General features: G+C 30.3%; 1 protein-coding gene across 4 annotated transcripts; it reads right to left on the bottom strand.

The window, feature by feature from the left end:
• Nucleotides 1–4: 4 nt before the first annotated feature.
• On the bottom strand, nt 5–21,284 carry LOC122718383 (serine/threonine-protein kinase 32B). Of its 4 annotated transcripts, XM_043943378.1 has the most exons (11): nt 16,823–16,852; nt 16,015–16,084; nt 15,032–15,911; nt 13,801–13,856; nt 12,372–12,540; nt 11,400–11,597; nt 4,935–5,024; nt 4,423–4,589; nt 3,771–4,051; nt 2,913–3,125; nt 5–1,823 (listed from the first exon to the last, which is right to left on the bottom strand). In XM_043943378.1, exons 3-11 carry the CDS (start codon nt 15,075–15,077, stop codon nt 1,658–1,660), a joined length of 1,386 nt encoding a protein of 461 aa, XP_043799313.1. In that variant the 5' UTR covers nt 15,078–15,911; nt 16,015–16,084; nt 16,823–16,852; the 3' UTR covers nt 5–1,657. The 4 variants fall into 4 exon arrangements, with proteins under 4 accessions (XP_043799313.1, XP_043799310.1, XP_043799311.1 ...); XM_043943375.1 differs by lacking the exon at nt 16,823–16,852 and adding an exon at nt 20,928–21,284 and having other exon boundaries at nt 15,032–16,084; XM_043943376.1 differs by lacking the exon at nt 16,823–16,852 and adding an exon at nt 21,001–21,284 and having other exon boundaries at nt 15,032–16,084.
• Between the last annotated feature and the right edge of the window lie 3,402 nt (nt 21,285–24,686).

Raw genomic sequence — 24,686 nt, 5'->3', positions numbered from 1 at the left:
AATATCAAGACAAGCGTTTTTTTCTTTTTATTGATTCTTCTTGTTATTTTTTTTTTTTCAATATTTATTCTGTGCTTCGATCAATGTCGATCATAGACCGATATATAAGAATAAAAATAAATTTCCTTATTTGATCATTTAACAAAGAAAATTATTATTTGTTGCAAAAGAAACAGAGACATTCGATAAATGATATTCAATTCATTTTTTCGTTTTTTAAATTACCGTTTTTTAAATTTAATTTTACATTATAACGTAGATATATTCTTTCCTTATGATTATTTATAAAATTACATTATATTCTTGGTGTTCGTCGGTTTGATTATCGAAGTAACTTTAATGTTCTTAAATAAAATTCGAAATATGTACATGAAATGATGGCAAGTAGAAAAGATGTGGTTTTTATAAAGTTAATCATTTCAATTTGTTAAAGGATTCAAACGATACGATTTTCATTTGTATCTCTATAAATCTTAAATTTTATTTGAAGTTACAAAATTTATTGGAATAAAAATTTTACACGAGTTTAGTAACTTTCTAAGAAAAAAGTTAAGTAATATGCATCAACTATGTGAAGAATAAGTTTGTAAAGTACGAAGATTAAATATGTTTTGGATCGCGTGCTAGTTTCAATTTCTTTTTTTTTTTTTTTTTTTTTTTTCAAAAGAAAAGTAAGATCGAGAAAGAGAAAACATCATAATTCTTTTTTCTTCTTCCTTTCGCTAAGTTTTTGGTAAAATGCTCTTTAAAAGGCTTCAGTTTGGTCGAGTTATTCTTTTTTCGTTTTTTATAAAAATAAATGATACATTTTTTTTTAAGAGAGAATGAAATATAGTGTGAGATCTTAATCGATTGAGATACATGTTAATTTTTTTTGGAAAAACGATTATTTGTAAAATTATTATTCAAAAATTTATGTTAAACTTTTTCTACCGTTTAATCATAAATTTCGAGTATTTTATATTTCTTAAGGTTAGAGTTACGAACGTTTAAGGAATTGGACATTTCATTTCTATCGAGTGTTGCGACTATGACGGCCATATGAACAATAATTATCATCAATAATGATGATAATTAAAAAAAATTAAAGAAAAATAAAATGAATTCTCTAATATAATATGTATATCGCAGAAACGGATTGATTAGAACGGATATTGATCATGACGGTGATTATTTGACTAAGTAATAAATTGCTATAACATTCATTTTGATAGATCGAATAATTCAACATTTCTTTTTTCCCATGAAAACTACAACATAAATGAAATTATTTAATGGACATTTCTTGCAGCAAATATATCTTTTATAATGCTATTTTAAACATCCGCGTCTTTTCTCTTTAGTACTCGTGTGATCACGATAATTTAAAAAAAATACAAAAAAAAAAAAAAAAAAAAGAAGAGACGAATAAAATTTTAATTTTTAATTATTTTTTTGAATTCATGACTATTATATTAACTTCTAATAATTCCTGAAATCAAAGAAAACTGTCGATCGTCAAAAGACTAGATTCAAACTTATCACGATCGAGAATGAATTTTATAAATATTTCACTCTATAAATTGGAGAACAAATTTTAACGAAGTTCACTGTTCAAAATGTTCTTTACAGTTATATACTTCGATTTTTTTCACATAGCAAAATGTTCAGAAGGAATTTAGGATGTGGAAGGTTCGGGACTTGCATCGATATAGTCTATATCCGACGGTGTTGCACTGCTAATCCGTCTTCCTTGTCTCGGGGATGCACTTATGCGTGTCTTCACATTAGCAGTCGATACGCTCAATCGGTTTCCGGTTTGCTGTGCTGGCTGTTGTTTCGTCCTATAATTATCGAATCAAATTTCTTTATATAATAAATTCATTCGTGGAAAAAGAAATTAATTTTAATTTTAAATTTAATATTTAAAAAAAAAGAAATATTTGATAAATGTTGAAGAATAGAAATTTTTAAACTTCTCAGAAATTATGATTTTATGATTATAAGGACAGACGAAAAAAATGACACGAATCATTCTATTTTTTTCATTTCATCGAGAACGACAAAATTTTATATCGGAAAATTATATAAATCGAACGTTTTATCGAAGAATATGAAACTCTTGTTGCATTTAACTATCCTATATCGTAAAAAACGAAATCAAAATAAGATATATATTATAGGATATAGGATCGTTTATATTATATTTAATATAATAAATATGAAATATAATATATATTTTTATGGCGCGAATTTTATAATTTGTTATATATATGTACAATTATATATTATTCTCAATCGATAGATTTTCGTTTTTAAAGGCACAAAAATCGACTGAAAACATATCATTTCATATTCAGAGACTTTATTCGATTTAATTTTTAATTAATTAAAAATTTATGATTTTTTTGATAGATTCATAGAGAAATAATGCTCCAGATAAAATTTTCCACAAAAGGAAATATCATATCGAAATTTCATCTGTATCTCTTTCGAAATTTCATCTGTATCTCTTTCGAAATTTCATTTGTACTTGAAACTTTGAAAGAAATTATTTATTATTAATCTTTTCTGTCCATACTAATTTATAATAATGTCTTTATAAGATATGAAAAAACAATGAAACATTCAATAAAATGATAATAATTAAAATTTTTTTCTTTCAATTTCATGAAAATTAAACGAGTTACAATTCATTTCTAGAAACGAAAAAAATCTATCTATATACGATTATTTTATGGCTACACCAAAAAATGCTATCTTTAATTACAAAAACTCCATTTATTTTTCTCATTAAATTCTCTCTCGGAACTAATATTAATATATAATAAATATCCCAGAATTACTTTTACTTACGATTATTTATGATTAAGAAAGAAAAAAAAAGAACAATTATAGAACACAACAGTAATTAAAAGAATAATTTAACTCACTTCAGCCTTTCCTCGGCACCTTTCATGGCAGTGTTCAAATCCTCCTCCCACTGTTTCTCTTTTCTCTCCCTTTCCTTCCTTTCCATCTCGCGTTCCCGATTGTACACCCGATATTCCGGAATGAATGTTAATCTTCTGAAATCGACGCTTGGTCCGGCACCCTCCACGAATCCAATCCCCGTGTCTTCGGGTGCATGATCGACTTTCAACGATCTATGTACATTCAACATTTCTTTTGTTAAGTGGAAAATTATAAGTGCGATCGCTAATGAAAAAATCAATGGATTTTTGTTGTTGATTTATGATTTTTGCGAATTGATTTATAAAAGTAATTTCTCAGTGGTCGCTAACTCGAAAGAATTTTTATAAATTGGATGATTGGAAAAGATCGGTGATGGGAAAGTCAGATTTAAATTGGAAACGAAAGATATCTTGGAATTGGAAAGGGATTCCTAATGCTTTACTTACTACTTCTTTGTTTTTATTAGAAATCTTCGACTATTCGATTTTTCATTTAAGAATTTATCTGAAGATAAGATATTCTATCCAACACGTCAATTAATTATCCATTACTTTAGGATATTTTATAATTTAGAAAGAACTTTCAATGATTATCTTGATAATAAATTATAATAGAATTTTCTTTCATGGAAATAGGGATTCTCACGGAACGATGATCGATATGACGATAGATTTAAAGGGATTCCAATAAAAACGAGAGTATTGGAAGAAAGTAAAAGTCTCTGTGCTTGATCAATATCTTCGAAATTCTTCAATTTCTTTTCAGCAAGAGGCAAGATCATACGATACGAACAAGTATCTAGTAATTAACTCCATCCTTTTTCGTAGTCCGCTCACCTTTGCTTCGCGAGACGCTTCTTTTTTTTGTGCAACGGTTTCGTCTCAATAATCATTTCCTCTAGTTCGAACGTCGGATCGCAATTCAGATGATCCTTTGGCGGTGTGAACGATGGCTTGATCTGCTTGTTCAATACTTTGTCAAAGTCGAGTTCTTTCATAGCGTTCACTTGCTTCAGTTCCTTTAACGTTGATATTCGTGCGCCTGGTGCCAAGATTAACAATTTATCCAGAAGCTCGCATATCGTGGAACTCCAGCCAGTAGGTGTCGGTCTTTCATCCTAGAGAATATTTTTTTTTTATAACCCTTCAAATCTTTTTATTATTTCAAAGACTGTAATGGAGATTAAATTGTAGATATTTCTCCTCGAAAGAATGTGATTTCAATATTTTCAATAATTTTCTAAGCAATATATTTTCAAAAGATTAGAATTTACAAAGAAGGATATTAACAGAAATGGATGAAATAAAATGAATTCTCCTTCGATGTTTCGATGTTTCGATATATATTTTAAAGGAAAGGAATATCTTGAGAAAATGATACGTTCCGTCACTAAAAAATAAATTGTAAAGAAAATATGGTTCGATATATAAAAAGTTCGAAAGAGACAATGAATAATAATGAATAAAAAGATTTTATTCATTATTTTACTTGAAGGATTTCCAAAGCTTCTCTGTATGTCGTAGTGGAACAAAGGGGATAAGGACGTTCTCCTGCGAGAGTTTCCCAAGCAAGAATTCCTAGACTCCACCAGTCTACGGCATAACTGTAGCCAAGAGTACAATATTCCGACAAGTAGCACATGTAGATTTCTGGAGCTATATCAGAATAATGTTCGATAAAAGTTTAATCGGAGTGACTAACTTTCTTGAATAAGAATATTAAAAATGAATAACGATATAGTAATTATAAAACGAAGAACATAAATCTTTGGTACAGATTTATGTTACACGATTTAAATTTCTTCATTTCACACTTATTATTTATTTTCTATCTTCGTTTTATCAACATATTTATCAACATATTTACACATTCATTGATTTTGGAATCGTTTGATCTCTCTCGATCATGCATTATTCATAGAACTCGAAACGATAATGATTTAATGGCTTTATATCAATTGACCGTATCAATGTAGCGATCAAAATATAATTAATTCATACCTATGTATGGTTTTGTTCCTGACATCGACGAAGCTAATTCTCCACCCTTCAGCACGGTTGCGATGTTGAAATCTGTCACGTGCGCGTGTCCTAAATAGAACATAAACTTATATAATCGCACTTTTATTTATTTAATCGTCTCTGTATTTGCTATTTACAAACATCACATAATAACAAGAGAAAAACACTTGATAATCGCGTGATTCGAATTCACTAAATTATCATCATCGTTCTTTTATCCAATTTCACTTTTTTCTTCTTTTTTTTTTATGCTTGCACTATGGATAATGAATACGAATTCGATTAATCGTCAGCTGGTGATCGTTATGTATCATATGTATCATGTGACGCAAACGATGTCACATGCGTGATTCAGTTTCTAGAATCGAATATCACGCTACTTTTTACGATCGGACTTTTTTGCGGAATTTCTATGTTACCTGAGTGTTCCACTATCCACGAGAGATGAGATATGATATTTCAGAGCAGACGAGTGGAAAATATCGATCAACGTGCACTCAGGGTTAATTCGCATTACACTTGATTTCGTTATTTTTATAACGACCATATCTTTCTCATTATTTTCCTTTCTTTCGTATTTTTTGGATATTATCACTAGAAATTATCATTAATCATTAATTAGAAATGATTACATAATACGATTAGAATAATTTAAAAAATGATTTGACACGTTTAATAGAATCAAAAAATAAAGTGTAGGACAAAAGATAATCGAAAGAACGACGAAAGATAAATTTCGCGGTTCGATGGATGAAATGAAATGGAAATCTTTTGATCAAAATTAACACTGAAATCTCTTTTCAGGGATTTTTTTGAAAGTTCACCAACGCATCCATCGACTGGTGAAAGAGTTAAAAGGGATAACGGTGAATATGCGAAGAATGTTTTCACGAACAATGAAGTGAAAATATGGGTAGCAAGATGAAACGCGAGCAAAGTTGACACTCAGTCTGGGTAATTTTAAATGATGCAGAAGCAATTTCGAAGCGCAAACAACTGTCGGGCAAATGCAGCGGGAAATTAGGGTCTTCTTTGAAGTGTGAATGTCCTCGGATGAGTCGCTTTTTTCGAACGATTGAATACCTCGTTTCTATGATTTTTTTCTCCGAATGAAAAATTTTATCGAAAGGGAAAGAATTATCTTTTCTAATTTTGAGATTTAAATTTTTTATAATATGTACTTTTTTAATTCTAAATAATAGATTAAATATTATTGATATTAAATTGCTATCTGTTTAAAATTATATAATAGATTCTTTTAGAAATCGCAAAATGATATTCTTGAGGCCAATGAAAATTTTTAACGCTCGTTTCTTTATAAATAAAGCTAGATGAAAATAAAGAGAGAATAAATACAAGTAACTTGTGATCTGTCGAAGCAAACATTAAAAAGATAATAAAAATTCACCGTACGATTATATTGAAATATTTTATATTTGCTGTATTTTTAATTTTTATTCGATCTTAATTTGAATTTGAAAATATAATATCGTATGTATTTTATAAAAAAAAAAAATATTTCTATAAAATTATTATAAATGAAAGAATAAAAGAAAAATTCTAAAAACAAAAATAATTGCTGATGAAAATTATTTAGAGATGAAAGGATTTTTATATCTTTTTATGAAATTATGAATAAACGTTAATTGTTTATCAGTTTTAAACAAAAAAAATTGACATTTTCTTTAGAGGTAAAGAGATTTGTTCTCGAGATAATAAAATTAAATTTCATATTCTTTTGGAGCTTTGAGATTGTGAGTAAAACGTGCTTACGTTTTTGTAGTTGAGCGCGAGAGCTTTTTCGTGTTGCGTCAAAGGATGAAATTTTCAAAGCACGTGGCTTCGAGATCGTATGGAAAGCATAAAATTATTTATGAGCTGAGTCAGCCTGTCGCGACTAATAGAGAAAGAGAAAGAGAGAGGGAGAGGAAAATGACCGGATCTGAGGCCTACGTCACCGGAATATAACGTGGTACTTTATTGTAGCCGTTCTTTGACCTTTGATGAGCAATCAAAAGCGGTTCTCCATCGATACATCTTCTGGGAAAATTCTTTTCTAAAAGAGTTCGTGTTATTTGAAAAATGCGTATTAATTGAGATTCGATTAATCGTTATGACATAAATATTTATTAAATTTAAATATTAAATTAAAATTAAATTTAAATGTGATATATACCTATTGGATTGATATTAAATGCGAAAAATATATTATATATAAGTAATCAAAAGTAATCATTTCATTTATTCGTGTTGTTCAAAGTTCGAAGTGACATTAGGAAATTGAAATTAAAAGAAAATGATTTTAATTAATTCTCTTTCGTTTTCATCTACGGAGGAAGAAATAAATTAAAAGAAGTCATATGAAAACAACCATTTGTTCGAGATAAAATTTCATTTCATAATAATGAAAAAAATCTTGAATTAAAATTTATTTAGTTATGGAAATTTATATTTTGTTTTGTTATAAACTTTATTTACTTACGAGGAATTCTTTTTGAAATTTTGAAATTTCATTAACATTCTCTTCTTTCAAGAATGATTTTGTAATTTTGATTTTTGAAGCTTCATTCATCTCATTAAATATCCATCTGTTTTTTATGGCTTCATTTATGAAAAATATAATTTAATGAATTTTCGCGAAGAATCATGTATTTACATTTAATTTTGCAAACTTTTTCCAAATAATTGTCAGTAAAAACTTCGAAATTCTGTAATATTCGTTCAAGTAAAATAATAAATCAAGCTTTCAAGCAAGTATTCTTCCCAAAATTATTTAATAGTTTTATTTTTTTATCTTTAAGTTTCTCTTTGAAAACTCGAAAAATATTTCTAAATTATGAATATTGGTCACTCTTGAAATTTTATCATATTTTCATCGACGAACAGAGTTATAGTATAAGAAAAAAAGAAAAATATTCGTCGTCGACTTGTTTTTTGAAATAAACAAATATTTTGAAATAGATAAATATCAAATGGTTTATCAAAAAATTGATATTGTATATATGATATATATATAGCAATTGATCCAATATAAATTAAAAATTGTTGTTCATATTTTTACTATTATATTTAATATGATATGATATTTTTTCGCATAGATTAAAAAATTTCTTGTCTTTTAGTAAAAATTGAAAATTTTTGACATAACTCAAATATTTTTCTTCTTTTTTCCGTAGATATATTTCATTTTTCCATCCATGGAATTTGCAGCACGATATTAAATATTATCGAAAAATCGTTTGAACGGCACCAAATCGAATTCTACCGAGATCAATTTGAAAATCTGATTGCTGAAAAATCTGATCGTTACAAATTAGATGTTCACATATATCTAAATAGGCGTGTATTAAGAACACGGATTTTTAAATTTTTAATCCACGTTATATGTATTCCGGATATATTTGAGTTTTATATACGTGTGATATTAATATATGTTCAAAATCAATCTCTATTAGAAATCTATAAAATAATATAATTAAGCTCTTGCAATTCGTTCGAAATGAATTCATACAGGTTGGTCGATTGTTATGTTCACGTAAATCCGTGTAAATCAAACATAAACGGTTCGGTTGATATTCAAACGAAATAAGCGTACGTTTGTCTACAATGCTGGTTTCTCGATTTACAGAATTTCGAATCCTCGTTTAACTGTATGCAATTTAGTGTCGAATATGCGTTTAACGAACGTGTAACGTCAAGTTAATTAAAAAGGAACTATAAGTCGATTTCAAATATACAAATCCTTTTAATTTAGTTTTTATTTCACTCATTTCCAGTGGAAATGATATTTGAAAAGAGCAGCTCACATTTTTGATCATCGTTGATCATCATTTATCATCTGTTTTCAATTATGCTGATTTTAACTATATTTTCATTCGATTATTTTATTATGTACGATATGTATTATCTGTACGAAGTGTAATTTTATTTTAATTTGCATTTCATTAAAGAGAAAGAAATTCTTAAAATGAATTTATTTATACGTATTTCCAACTTATCATATATTTTTCAGAAATGGCTATTTTAAGATGGAGTTTAAGTTAAATTACATTAAATTACAATGCAGAATTTCGTTCTGAGAGACGGATTGAAATTTTCATTCATTTTTCTAATTTACATCATGTTTTTGTCTTTATTCAAAATCGTTCGGCCGATGTCTATTCACAAATAGTTTCAAGAATTAAATACATTCCTATATTTTTTAATTAATATTTCCCATTTGTGTAAAATGTTTGTTATTAATTTAATTCTAATCTAAATAATGAAAAAATAAAGAAAAGTTTAAACAAACGTTGGCTCAATTTCGCAGTTGATATATTTTTTTATACTTAAACAAGTATAAATGTATATCGATTTTTTCATTGCAAATAAATGAAATAATCATATAAATTGAAATTATAGTATATTAATTATAGAAATTAATAGTATATTTGGTATATTTTGCAGAAAATTCTTTTTATCGTTCGTCGATACGACAAACTTATTTCGCAAATAGTAATGAAATATTTTGAATAAAATATATTGAAGTTTAGGATATTGCACATCAGGATAAATGATAAAGTTATTTGGATAGATGATCATTCAATTATTTTTTTTCTGCAAATTGGATTTATCTTCGAGTTATTTTCCACTACGTTAATACACAAACTTTATTAGCATCTGATATTGTTCACTGTTATATTTCCAGTTGTTCTTTATCAAGTTTTCCTTTATTTCTTTATTCCTTAATCTATTTGTATTTATGTACTTGTTGTACTTGTCATTATTTCGTTTCCTTTCTTCCAACACTGTTTTCTGTCGCTTTTATCTTATTTATTAAGATATCTCAAAGAAAAGCATTTTGAAGTTTTGCTTAACTAAATGAAAGAAACAATGGAAACGTAAATGAATGAAAATTATATTAATATCAACAATTCAAACAATTTCGAAGATACTTAAACAAAGTAGATTTGACGTTTATTTGATTTGATATATTTTTTCAAATTTAATTCAACTTTTAAGCGAAAAAGAAGTTCATTCATATCTGAAAATATTATTTGAATCAATTTAGATTCAAAGTAAATGTAAAGATTGTATATATACTGTATATATATATAAGTACATTTATAATCATAAGAAATAAGAATAAAATTAGAAATTTATAAAAAAATAATACATTCTATAAGTATATTACCTTTACTTATTTCAAGTATTCTTTTAAAAAGAAGCTTAAAATGGACCAACTTCAATTTAAACAAGTTCACTAATCCGAATGAAATTTTAATCAGCATGAAAAAACCTTTCAGATTATTCTTAAGACCTCTATTTAAATATTACGCGATATTTCTCGAGGTATTTTAATATTTCTCTTGAATACCATTTTCATAAATTACACGCCTAAACCTTTGTATTACTATATTTTTTTCATATGCAATTCGATAACTTATGGAAAATAATTATTAAGATCAAAGTTCGTTATAAAATATTATTTCATCGTTGCAATATAAAATTAAGAACAAACGAATGACATTTATCCTTAAATCTTCTTAAAAAAAGAAATAAAGAATATTCAAAAGAAAATTTACATATTTGTATTTTTGATATTCATTTAATCTTTATTAAGAGAAAGATAAATGAAAATCTCTCAATTTTCCATTATATCCTAATTTTATCAATCTTTTTAGCATCGTACGTTCCATGTTCCGCGATATTTTCTTTGTTAATAACGCGATAGAATTTAAGAATTGCTTGGATAGAATGTCTATTGGTTGTGGTTTGCGTTCAGAAAATTGTAGCGAGAGTATTTATAATTTATAATGGAACGAGTATAATGTAATTTCGCATTATCTCGGGAATGTACCTTGACCGGCCCACGGGTGTGGCTAGTTGTTTTAACAATAACTCCCACGCGAATCAATAGTACGATAGTTTCGGAATTTTTTTTTAGTTACGAAATTTACAACTATCGATTTGACCGAGGGAAATATTTATCTCTCGAGTTCTCTAAATTTATCATTATTCGAGAATTTTTCTCAAGAACGTGGATGATAGCGATCCAAAGTTAAACCGTGAATCGCTGAATCATGTAGAATTAATTCGCTCTATGAAATTTCCTTTAAAAACGATGACCCACTTAAACTTTTCCGGTATTCTGGAAATTTTCAAATTATCCATTGTTAAAAGGGAATTAAAGAGTAGATATCGTGTCTACTTTACAAATTGCCACGAGGAAAAGGAAAAGAGAGGAATATTGCTTCCTCGACAACTTTTTCTCTCAATAATCGTAACCAGACTCTCGGTCAGAATCTTCGTTTTTAACCATTTTCACGATGAGATTTCCAACGAGAATGAAATTTCAGAGCGATTTCTTGAATTATTTTGGAATGGAGGAAATCTGTCGGACGGGGAAGAAACGAAGAAAAGTCAAATGAATTTTTAATACAACGAGCAAAGATTGAGATATACCTTCCTCGTCCAGTAGAATGTTATCAGGCTTTATGTCACGGTGCACGATATTGTGACTTTGCAAATAATCCAGAGCCAAACCGATCTCGGCGACGTAAAGTATTACGCTCTCCTCCGTGAAGACGACCTCTTGTTGGATGTGGTATCTCAGGTCACCGCCGAGCAATAAGTCGGAAACCATGAAGAGGTCCTCTTCGTCTGTAAAAAGGAAAAAATAAGACACAGGTAATGTTGCTTCCGATAGTCTATGAAAAAAAAAAAAATTTTCAATTTTTCGCGATAAAAGAAAAATTTTAAATTTTTATTCTGTAAATCACATCTATAATCATGAAGATTTTAAGATTGTATAAATTTAAAATTTAAAATAAAATAAAATAAAAAATTTAAAATTTAATAGGTTATTATAAATCCTATACGTATGTAGAGAATAATAAATCACCGAATAATTTTTATTTTAGCAGAATATTATTTTTGAGAGTATGAGATTAATTCATAAACTTTTGATATTTTTGCTTTTTTAAATATAACTTTGTAATTGCATAATATAAAATAACAAATACTCAGATACTTCAATGTTCTATTTTTCTATTAATATGAAAAATATTCGCACACGAAATTATGCATTATGTTTTAAATTCTCAATAAAATCAAAACTTTCGAGATACTTGAAATTCCTTGTAAAATATTATACGAAGACTTTCATAACTGACTGGATCTACTTGTATCTCATCATCGTTCCATTTTTTATCTCCTTTAACCGTGATACAATTTATCAATTTTGTCGTTCAACAGTAAAGCAAGCAAGAAAAACAAATGTAGAACAAGCGGAAACCAAGGAAGAAAGATCGTCGATCGAGTTACCTTGCTTAATATCTTTAGCACCCTTCTACTATGGAAAATCGATAATAACGAGAGATGGAGGGTTGGTAAGCCTCGTTCGTGGCATTCGAGAGGCAGTCACGATCAGCTTACCTTGGAAACTGAACCACAGGTTCACCAAAAAGGGGTGTTCCAGTTGTGAGAGGATTTCCACTTCGCGCGCGACGTTCTTCAACGCGCCCCTTGCCGCGCATTCACCCTTGTGGACGTACTTCATCGCGTACATATTTCCAGTACGATCCCGTTTCTGCACTATGCACACCTATTTAGAAATAATTAATTGCTTGTTACCGGATGAGTGATGAATTACGTAGCTGCCACCGGCCGATTGTTGTTCAATAACAAATAAAACCCGCTTGAGAGAGAATAGGGTGGATATTTGCTCGAGAAAAAAAATTGATGTGAGGTAGGAGTAACGTAGGAAATTTTCTAGATCGAAAATTCCTACGTGTTTCCTTATTGATTGGAATAAAGACACGATGGATAAAATTTCTGAGTGTGAAATTTGATCATCGATTGGAGTGAACAATGGTAACAGAATTATTTCCAATTAATCGTGACATATGAAAATGTAATAGGAGAATAATTATCGATGAGACATATTTGAAACGTAAAAGAAAGAAATTTTATTATTATAAATTGGTAGATGTGATAAATTTCCCAATATTTATGATTCTCAGTGAATTCAATTGATGAAAGAATAAGATGGAAAATTTAATCAGTTTAGTTTTGAATAAAGTTCGATTTCGTTTCAAGGGATTCAGGTAAACAAAGTTTTTCTGACATATTAATTGTTTTGCGGAAAATCATACTTCGAATTTAGATCGAGACTTTTGATAATAAGAATACTGTTATCTGGTATTCAAAAATCAGATTTTCAATTGAAATATCTTGAAAAAATGAATCGTACCCTTTTAAAAGATACAAGCAAACGAAGTACAAGTTAGTATACATATATAAAATTGTGAAATGTTGAATTAAAGCAATTGAATTTAAACATTTTAATTTATAAATTTTAACATAAAATTTAAAATTTAAATTTAACTTTGATAATTTTACCTTACATGATCACTTGGTTGAATTTTATTCAATAATTTTTTTAATTTTGGTTTTTAGTTTCATAATTAATTAAATATTTTTTAATATTAAATGTATTATTGGAAATGTAAAGAATAAAAATAAATACTTTTTAAAGCTAAAGTATTAAAATAAAGAATAAAAAAAATAGAAATGATAGAATTGGTGATAAGTAAAACTGACTAATATTTTAATTATTAGCTTCAATATCAAGTAATAATATAAATTGAATTATTCATTGTAATCTAATACGATTTCGATAATTGATCTATTATCACAATAATGTTATTTCGTGCATTAGCTCGATATTATTACACGATTATTCAAAATAATGATTTCGATAACAACTGTTCTATAACCACGTACCTGTTTCAACTATTAGAAAAAAAGAAAAAACAAGTAGCATACGAAACATTTCTTTTAAGTAAAAATTTTTGTCACCTACCTTTCCGAAGCTTCCTTTCCCGATCGCGCGTAGGATCTGAAAGTGATCAAAATTCACTGAAACGAGAAACAAAAGAGATAGAATTAATAATAGAAGAATGTGTTTATCACATTTTGAGGAAAATAAACGTTTCCGTGAAATTCGATTTCGACATGGAAAAATGTTTAGGATACAAGTTATACAAAGCCACTTTTGTGTTATTTCACAAAAGTCCAATTAAACGAAAAATTATGCACACGCCTACCGGAACTCGCGCTGGTTATCTAAACTAAGCGGAGGATCGTGATAGGAAGTTTATCGTCGTTGACGTTGGGACCATCTCCTCCTAAAATCACATTGGCGTATCCTGTCGTTTGTCATTTTCCGAATGAATCTCAGCTGGTGGCGAAATTTGGACAACTTCCAACCATTTGTTTTCACATATGCAAAGGATCACGAAATTTCGAATCGCGAGCATTTGACGCGTAAAACGCGATTAACGTGTTGCTTCTGATGGCAAAATGATTTCGTTCATTTTCCTAACATTACTAATTACATCTATAAAGGGAGACGTATTTGGATAAATTGGATTTGAAATAGTTCCACAAGTTTACCCGTTAAGAAGTAATAAGTTCGTAATAAGTTAGGGGTGAAGTTGGCGTTGATAGAACTGTCCCTTAATAGAGTTATTTTAACGTTGAACTCGAGGTTGAATCGAGTTCTTGTTTTTAAATTTCCGTTAATTAAAACGTAGGAGATAAGCATACTTCGAGAAATTTTTATTTATCTTCGGATTATCATCTATTCTAGGGAGAAATTGTCCTACATTTCTATATTTGCGAAAATATAGAATCATTAATTTTGGTTTGTTGTAACGAGACATTATGAAACGTAATGCAATGATTATTACGAATATTGAGCTCGTTGAAGTGTAGTTTTCCTCGACAACAATCTATATCAGCTTGTATAATATGTACGTAACAGTTGTCTTAAAGTTTTACAATTTAGCGATATCGGTAGTTTCTAACTAATCTAACTTTCCCTTCGAAACTAAATTTGATAAAACGTTATCATAAATTCTACTAGTTTCGATAAATTGACAAACTGTTGTAAATTAACGAGGAGAGAACAACCGATAAACATTCTTCTTATACATATACATTTTCCCTTTCGTTTCCACCTCAACTCTTCTTGGAAGCTAACTCTTCGAAATTAACGATAAACGCGCGTTCGATAAAAAAAACGATCTCACCTTCTTCCCCAGGAGTAGGCTCGTTCCGTGACTGGTTGGCACCCATTTTTGTCCCTCAATGGATACGTGACGCGAGTGCCGGTGGCCGGTGTAACGTGTAGCCGAGAAAAGACATCCACTTGGAATTCTCATGCTTCCACCCACTCGTGTCTCGGTTATCCATTCGATCGAATACTTCTTCTTTTTCTTTTTTTTTTTTTTCCCTACCTTCGATTTCGCGTCTCTATCCGTTTCACCACTGCCACAACAAACTCCTCCTTGTCGTCCTTTTCTTGCCCCGATCGCTTAATCTTGTTTCTTTCTCTTCATATTCCCTTCAGCCTCGCGTCTCTTTATTATTAGATATCTACCCGAAGGTCGTTTCTTCCTGTCAAGATTCCTTCGTGGCTATTAATGTCACTTTGTTTCTCTCATTCGATTTCCTCGTCTTTCACATCTACAAAGGGTTGTTTACTTTTTTCTACCGCCTCCAGTTGCACTCACCTCGATCGTCGCCTTCTTCGCCTTGTGTTTCTCAACTCGTTTCTTCTTCTACTTCGTTCGTTCTTTCTTCTACTTCGTCATTCGGGCACGGAAATATATCAGTCGAAATATGTCACCAATTTCTTGTCGACGTTTTCAACTTTACTTTTAAAGTTTTTCCGTTACCTGGCTCTTCCCATTCGCCGTTCAATTTTCCTGACTTTAGACACTTTGAAAAACTTTTCAATCCTCGAATCCTATTTCCGTCACCTTTGCAACTCTCCGTTTTGATTTCTCTGTAGACTTCTCTCTTGTTTGCCACGCATATACGTGTCTTTGGCTCTTCTCGTTCCTTTATCACTTTATCGCTTTTCGAAAATTCAAATTTCGAAATTCCTGATTATCGTTTCGACGAGATCTTTGGAAAAGTCGCCGATGATTTCGAATGATCGATCGATCTAGACGCCTGTCCCGTTCATTATTGCCGTGTCGATTCATGGATTAATTAATAGCGGGCTTACGCTAATTCGCGGAACAACAACCGGCCGGAAATGTGATGGTTGTTTGGTGGCGACGGTCGATGGCTTTGGTCTGCAACCAAGCAGAAATTTATCGGTTAGAAAGATTTCATGGAAGCCGGTTAATTGGCCAATTAATCGTCAATTTGCGGGTTCATGGGCTGGAAATCGAGATTTCATTGATTTTTACCGCCAAGATGTAGGCGTTCCCTATGAAACCATACAAAATGGAAATCGTGCGAATTATCTTTCGTAGAAATTTCTTTCGCAATTTCAAAGCAATTTTCCACGATTCAAAAATAAAATACTCGTTAGCTGAAAGCTGGTAAAAAAAGAAAAAAAGAAAGAAAGTACAATGGTCGTTTGGTAACAGAGGTTGAAAATTTTTAGAATTCAATTTAATTGTTTGGGATCGAAAACGAAAAAAAAAACGAAAAAAAAAGTTGGAAAGAAAGCTTCTGCGAATAAAGGATGAGAAATCTTGCAATTGCAAAAAAAAAATTCTACGAACAATACAATAGGGATCTTTGCATCTTGTGATTGGAACATGCAACTTTTAATAAAAATTCTATTAATTAGCGTTGATTTTATCGCAGCATATTGTCCCATGCGTTTTAAGAACGTTAATTCCTTTTATAAAAATTCCGCTTTTATAAAAAGGAAAGAAATTTCAGTGAATATGCTTGGATGAATTTGAAAAAGAAGCTCGAAAGATTTTTCAGAATTTCACAGTAAATAGAGGCATCGTTAAACATGATTATTCGATTCAACCGGAAAGAGATGAAAGGGCGAATAAATATAATTTGCATACTCGCTTAATTCTCGTTTGCCAAAGTGCTACTTCCCCTCTTTCTTTTTCTCTTCTGGAATTAAAGCAACGGATTAACAGAATTTTCATATTTCATATATTTCAAAGGGCTTTAAGAGCATATAGTAAAAAACCATTCTTTCTAATTCTTTTTAATATTTTCCGTTTGTTTCATTTCGGTTTAAAAGATAATTTTCGATATCAAGAATCATCAAACATATCTTTTTTTCTCCCATTGGATACGTGATCGAAATTAATTCTTCTTCGACCCTAGAAAAAATACGAAATGAAATTTTTCTGACATCGAATTAAATCCCGAATTATATTCTTAACGATTGTTTCTTCGAGAAAACAGTGTGAACATCTTCAAATCGATTGAAATTTTGATAATTAATCAACTTTAATTTTTTTTTATTTTATATTCATCAATTTTATAATTCTGTTTTTATACTATGATAAAATTCAATTTTAATACGATAAATATAATGCTAATAATACGAAAAATAGAAGATTTACAAATCAAATATGACTCGATAAAAGCACAGATTACAATCGCAGTTTTCCAGCGTTATGATAGATCAAGTCGATGCAATTTCTTTCATCCATCCGTTCAAGAAATTTGTGCTCGTTTTATTCTATTATTCGCATTTATTGTTTCAGTAAATAAAGATTTATTGACCTTTGATATATTACGAAACTCTTTAATATCAACATGCGCGTGTAATTTATTATTTTTCTTCTCTTCCTTCATCCCTTTCTTCACAGCGAAATGTATTTTTTGAGACACAATAAACCGGGAATCGATGGAGCGGACAATATCAACCGTGTTATGATTTCTTATCACGAATTTTATTTTAGATATACGTTGTGTTTCGTAGATCTTGTCTGTGAATGATATTAAGGGAATCTTTTCATTCGATAAAATATCTCGTGGATGAGATCCACGTAATATCTGAGAATGTATAAGAATAGGGAAGAGATGTGGAATATATTCGAAGGTGAAAATAAAATATGTTAGTTCGATATATTTGATGTAATTTATCGTCGATCTACTGTGAAAGCATCTCACAGTTATATGGGTACACGTTGCTTGATTAATTCATAAATTTTTCATAAAACTTGTGCCCTTTGATTGATTTTTATTTCTAATGCAAAATCATGTACGTTGAGATGAAATGTCAAATATCAATAATTTTAAGATATATATATATATATATATATTTTAATCACAATGTTTATATTAAAATTAGATTCACTTAATATTGAGAACAAAATATCATACAAGAAACGATATTGTATCATAATTTCATCGTTATTTTCTTTAAAATTATTATTATTATCGAATAATTAAAAACTTACTATCAAAATTAATCTAGAAAACACGAGGATAGATTAATAACTAAGGAAGAATTGGACAGTATCGTCAAACTGTTCTTTTTTTTTTAAATTCTCGAAGAAAAAACCAATTACAACTGAATAGTTAAAAGATGTCAATCAAGAAATTCAATGACAAGAAACACATGAAAATATCGAGAGAGCACGAGTATTTTCGAAGTAAATGGAAAAAAATTAATACACAAAAAGTGAAACGATCGGTAACGAATTTTATCACAATTCGTTTTTATAAATTTCAGCACGTTTATTCGACGATTCAAAAGGCCTTTGGATAGAATCAGAAAAGAAAAAAAATCCTTTTAAAAACGTTTTTTTTTAAAGCTTACGAATCCTTTCCCTTTTTTTTTTTGTTTCTTTATTTCATTTTCAATCTATTCATCGAATTCAACATTCTCGCGGACACCAGAAACAGGTCTTTCATTGGAAACGGAAACAAATACGGGCAACCGGAGGAAGTGCATATCGTAAACGGAGCGGACGAGTCGCGCGGCGCCGGAAGTGGAAGTCGGCACGGTGGATTGTTTGCGCGGCTAACGAACGCGACATTAGTGCTAATCCCACCGGTTATATATTGTGCTCGGTGCATGCCGTTTGAAAAGCGACCTCAATGTAAAAAAAGAAACGAGGAAAAAAAGAGAGAAAAAAAGAGAGGCGCGTTTGACCCCGTTTTTAAGTCACTTTTCAAGTAAGGCCGGAAACCCAGCGAAACCAATTTCATCTCGTCAAATGCTGTATTCGTAATTTCGAGTTTTTCTTTTTTTCTCTAAATATAGACACATTAAGTAGAATGAAACGAACGTAACCCGAAAACACGAATAATTAAAAGGTACGATGGTTACGTTTCATTTTCTATTCCGTGTCTACCGTTCTAAGTAAGTAACTATTGACTGTACTTCCGGTTTCGACTTCATTGTTAGAAGTTGTTAAAACACATTGTTTCGTTCATATTATTTATTGCAGAGAATAATATAAGAAAAAGTTTAAAAATTTTAAATAGTTAAACAAGCATATTCCGACTTAATATTTTAATTAATATGATGTTTTCATGTATTTTTATAACGATTTAAAATATTCAAACATGTTTCTTTTAAAATAGACTGTACTTGTACTTTGTTTCAAATCATTATTGCAATAAATAATCGATGAACATGTACTCATCTATTCGTTTAATTTCCAATTTCAATTATTGGCAAATAATACTTTTCTTCTCAATCAAGTTACAATATTTTTTGCTCGATTGTTGCAACTTTGTTCGCAGTGGTCCCATTATTTTCGATCATTATCCTTTTAATTTTCGAATCGTGTTTTATTTCGTTCGAAATCATTGTTGTTGTAATACACAACATTCCGTTAGTATACTGATTAATCGTTTATTTATATTCGAAACAATATAAATTGTTCTACAATATAATTCCTTTTCATTGTAAATGTGAAATATAAAACACGTATGAATCCATCGAAATGGAACTTTTTTTTTAACGTGTATTATTTCAGACAAGCGACATTTTTTTGACAAAATCCCACGCATCGAAAATATTATCGATGCAAAAAAAAAAAAAAAAAGACGCGAATTTTTCCCCTCTTTACAGTACCTATATTTTTTTCTCCTCTCTTTTCTTCTTTTTTTCAATATAGTTGGTCATTTTTACGTATCCCTTTTATGTGAAATTCGAATATATTGTATTTCTTTTGCTACATTATTAAAACAATATCGGTTATTTATATTTCATTCATGCCGATATAAAAATCTGATTCATATAATATCCTTTCTTTTTTCTTATTCCACTTTTTCATTTTATGGGAAAAAAGAGAGAGATTCTTTAACGCCATTGAACGGATAATTCAATATTTTCCAGAAATCAAGTATTTTTCATTTAATTCAATTTGATTAACTTTGTTTCATTGATAATATTCTTCCCTTTTACGTCCATTTTGATATACCTATCAAGATAGATATATAAACTCCTGTATAATATTTCATGAAAATCATCGAGACAAAATTCATAAGATAATAATGAAAATGTAACAAGAATGCACCACGTAATTACTTCCCTGTATATAGTAATATTATGCAAATATCCATGGAACGATGCAGCAACATCGATCGATCACGTTCAACGTAGAGAATTGATTTCGCGTGGATCGATCACGGTTTCTTAATGATTCATTGCTGAGCGAATTGTTGTTCAACGAAGATGGCATTAAAATGATGGAAAATATAGAAATAATTTTCTACAAATATTACGTATTAATCATAGCGATAAAAATTCGAGATTCGAGGAGAAAATCATATAGAATATCTATCACTTCATCTTTCGAGTTACATCGAAATAGAAACAATGTATATCTACATATAAAAAATCAGATAAATTCTTTTGGAATTATTTTGGATAAAAAATTCTTTCTAGAATTCCATCGATATAGTACGCGTATGGATACTATAAGGCAAATAAAATTCCATTGTTAATTCTGTGAAACGTTAATTCAAATTTCGATTATCGATGCGTGTTTATAATTGATATTAAATTTGTAATCGTTTTTAGTCGAACCGTTCGTCAATCGTGATTTCCAGCTTCTACACGATTTTCGAATATATCTCATATTCGTTGCACGTACACTCTTGAAACAATTTCAATCATTCTGTCACGTTAATCGTATTATTTAAATCTCACTAAAAAAAAAAAAAAAAAATAAAAAAATAATATTCACTCACTGATTCGTGTATTAATTTCCTAATCATCAAAACCGTTTCATCTACACTCATCCTTCCATCGTTTTCACCGTACCAAAGAAACATCCGTGACGATCGTCGAAGCAATTGAAACGGGTATCAAAAGCGCAATGTCAACAGTGTCGCGCACAAGGAGACTACTCTTCAACTAATTCTTCGTCGCACCGTGAAAATTCCCGCGATAATGATTGTGTGATATTTGTCGTCGAGTGGTGCGCGCGCGATGGCTCATCCTAATGGATGAAAATCGATCGACGGACGAGAGTGAGAGGATCGAGGCACGATCGGTAGCGGAAACCGCGCGCGGAATAAATCGCGGAAGTCGGTTTGGTGGCGGTCGCGGTCGCGGTCGCCGCACGAGTGTCGATGTTCCTGGATGGTTCAACGGAACGACGCTCGTGTACGCGAGTGTGGTAACGGCGTCTGCGCCGAGACGTCGCGTCGCCTCCGTGGTTGCGTTTCAAGCGTGCCGTGCGTGTTTCGGCGCCGCGGCGCGTCCTCGAGCGCGTTTATTCCGGATGGAATCGTAGAATCGTGGACGAAGAGATTGTGATATAATTGATCGATGTTGGAATTTGTTGAGTGCACGTACGAGACGATAAAAGGATGACTCGAGGAGATCGTTCGAGAGGGTTTCTTTTGACGTATTGTGAGAAATAACGAGGGGTATTGAAAGAGTGGATTGGTTTTTCTTTTTTTTCGTAGAGTGTAAGATAGCTTCTTCTCCTTGGCTAATAGTGTGTAAGGTTGGTTCTTTCTTCCCGCGAAAGGGAGAGGGAATTTTTATTGGAACAAGAAAATTTCTATCGTAAGATGGAATAATGAAAAGGGATCTTTGTTAACGATTTCTTCGTGGATGGTATTTTCTCGTCACTTCTGCATTTTTTTAAATGAGTCTATATGTTTTTTTTTCACGACGTGATGGATGAACCGGAGGATCCATCGGTGTGAGCTCGAAGGATATTAATAGCCGGAGAAAGATCGGAATTCGTGTTTCGTTATTTTACACGAGAATTCTTCGGTTGTTTTTTTTAGTTACAATCGATGGAGGAAGTGTCGTGGATTATTGAATTAAAACGACACTGATTGTTTCGATTTAGATGTAACTTTCTTCTAACGTTTATTGATAAAGATAAAGTTTAGATATAGACATTATCAGTCATGTATATTGCATTCCAATAATTTCACAATAAATATACTTTAATTTAACAATTAATCTTTTATATTTTCGTACATAGAAAGTATTGTTGTTTTATCGTTTATTTATCTTGAAAACATAACATCTTATGTTATTTTTCTTATTACTAAAATTCCATCTTTGTAATGCCATTATACGGTTTTTTCAATTTACGAAATTCCTCTCCTTGTGCTCTGATGTTACTTTTCATTCTAGAAATTCTCTAACCTTCTCAAACCTTCCGTGAAATAGGCTTGATATCTTCTCTTTTACAAATTAGTTAAAAATTCTTTGATGATGGAATTTTAATACTCTTTTGAATATTGAAATTTATCAAACCATGAATTAAATTTATTCACATATAGGGACAGCGAAGACCCTATTCGAGGTGATATTATTTTTCACCATTGATCCCTGAATGTTCAGTCATCAGGAATGATTTTGGAGGAATCGCCAATTCATTGACCGATCTTCGTTAATTATAAACATTGGAAGCCTTCATTCATTATAGCAGTTAATCGATTAAACAGTAATTGATAATGTTGATCAATTTCTAACACTTTGATGCTTGCTAAAAGAAATATTTTTTTGTAAGAATAAATTAGAATCTTCTAAAGAATGAAAAAATGTGAAATAATTATTGCAGATATTGCATTTTTCTTTTTTTCCTTTTCTTTAATGTTAAGAAAATAATCAATAAATTAATAAATATAGTATAAATTTATATATTCAATCGAAATATTTATTAAAGATGAAAGTTACTAAAGGATCAAATAAAATTGAAAATAAAAAATGTACGATAGAAAGTAAAATTTACATCGTACATCTTAAGATTCTTAATAAATCGGAATTATAGAATACTTGAAATATATGGATACCAAGATATGGATCGTAGTAAGTTCCGGATTGGACAATTTCTTGAAGAAGGAATGCTCTCATCGAACTCTCTATTCTTTCTTCGATCCCATCTGCATACTCGAAATCGGATCGAGGACGGAATTCGAACAATAGAAAGACTACTCATCCGATTCGGTTTTTATCCGGGTACTCCATTTCAAACGTCGAGAACAATTATTCGTCGCTTTTATCCCAATGTCATAAGTGATCAAAATGAATCTCTCTCTCGTTTTTCAGTCTTCATATATCCCATTTCATTTTGTCACCGCTGTACGTTCGAGGTTTATTCAATTTTAATATAGAAAAGAGTCAAGAAAAAAAACTAGACGTTATTAAATTATTATTAAACGATAAAAATAAATTTTTCGATTCGAGGATTTTATACGAATCGAATTTTCGTGATTCAAACATAACTCTCAATTTTTTTTTTTTCGTACGTAGGATCTTACGCATCATTTATTATCGTTCAAACTATATTTTCTTCGAGGATAGAACGAAATAATACTCAAGAAAATTCAGAACAATATTTCTTTTACGATAGAACAAAATAATATTCCAAGAAAATTCAATGAAACCAGACCCATATTTCATCATCCTTCTTGTGTGCGCTAAAACAAATCGTTAAGACATTAGTGAAATGCAATATAACGAGAATCTCGTTACCAGAGATAAAAATCGTGTTTCTTCCCTTTTGGGATTCGTTCTCGCGTTTCGATTTCTCGCGGGACGTTGAAATGTTGGTGAAAGCGTAGTAAAGATGACGTCACAATGGCGTTAAGGGCAACGAAGCACACAGTTTCGAAAACATGAAAGACTTCGGGAACAATGGTGGTCTTGGTTCTCGATTGTGGTTTGCTGTCGTTCTGCTTTCATCGAAATAACGAAGCTGGTCAAACGTATCGAAGCGAAGGTTGACGACAAAGTTTCCCATCGTCATCGCAGCTGCTGTCTCCGTTTCCTTTTACGTGGCTCACACGCGGCAGACGATTCTCTTCCGATCAATAGTAATTCGCATTTTTCACACACCTACGCAGTCTGTATCACACACACACACACATATATATATTCGAACTATATGATTCCTTTGACGTTTGTTTCCTCCTTTCACTTGGGTTGCTCGTTGTTTTTGCGTCGAAGGGCGTGCGACTTTTCCTCTTCGACGAACATACATCATTTCATCCCTTTTTGGTTATGGCTCCATGAACATTTCGAACATTGCCTTCGCGAATTGATTAGTCTGTTATGATTTATTCGGATCGAATATTTCTTTTTCTATTTCCCATGTAAATTGATTTTTTGATAGATATTCGATTTTAGGATTTGAAGATTTAATGCACGTATTGTGTTTTAATCTATCGTACAAAATCATTTTTATGTCATATTTTACGTACATGCATGTTTTATTATGTGTGAATTAATATTTATAATGATACGTTAAAAATAGACAAAATTTAAAATTCGAATCTAGAATTTATATTAAATGTTAATTAATCGCGATTTATTTATTAATCGATACATTATTATAAAAATATTTCCTTCAAATTTTCCTCTGGTTTTTAATTCATATATTAATATCTACGTTTTATAACAAATGTACGGAACAAAATTACGTTCACTGAGATCCGAGTTGTAATACAGTAAACAGTATACATGTTACGGAGAACATA

Source organism: Apis laboriosa, unplaced genomic scaffold, assembly GCF_014066325.1.
Source record: "Apis laboriosa isolate Shangri-la unplaced genomic scaffold, ASM1406632v1 scaffold63_cov154, whole genome shotgun sequence".
In the NCBI taxonomy this organism is placed as follows: Eukaryota; Metazoa; Arthropoda; class Insecta; order Hymenoptera; family Apidae; genus Apis; species Apis laboriosa.
Note: the sequence above shows the minus strand (reverse complement) of the source record. Positions and strands in the feature narration are given on the sequence as shown.

Excerpts from the sequence above, each read along its gene's own strand:
- LOC122718383 (XM_043943375.1), bottom strand. The coding sequence starts at position 15,077 with ATGGGTGCCAACCAGTCACGGAACGAGCCTACTCCTGGGGAAGAAG. Across the intron at positions 11,598-12,371 it reads CCTGTGGTTCAGTTTCCAAG|ACGAAGAGGACCTCTTCATG; the intron begins GTAAGCTGATCG and ends TCCTTTTTACAG. Across the intron at positions 4,052-4,422 it reads AAGCTTTGGAAATCCTTCAA|GATGAAAGACCGACACCTAC; the intron begins GTAAAATAATGA and ends AATATTCTCTAG.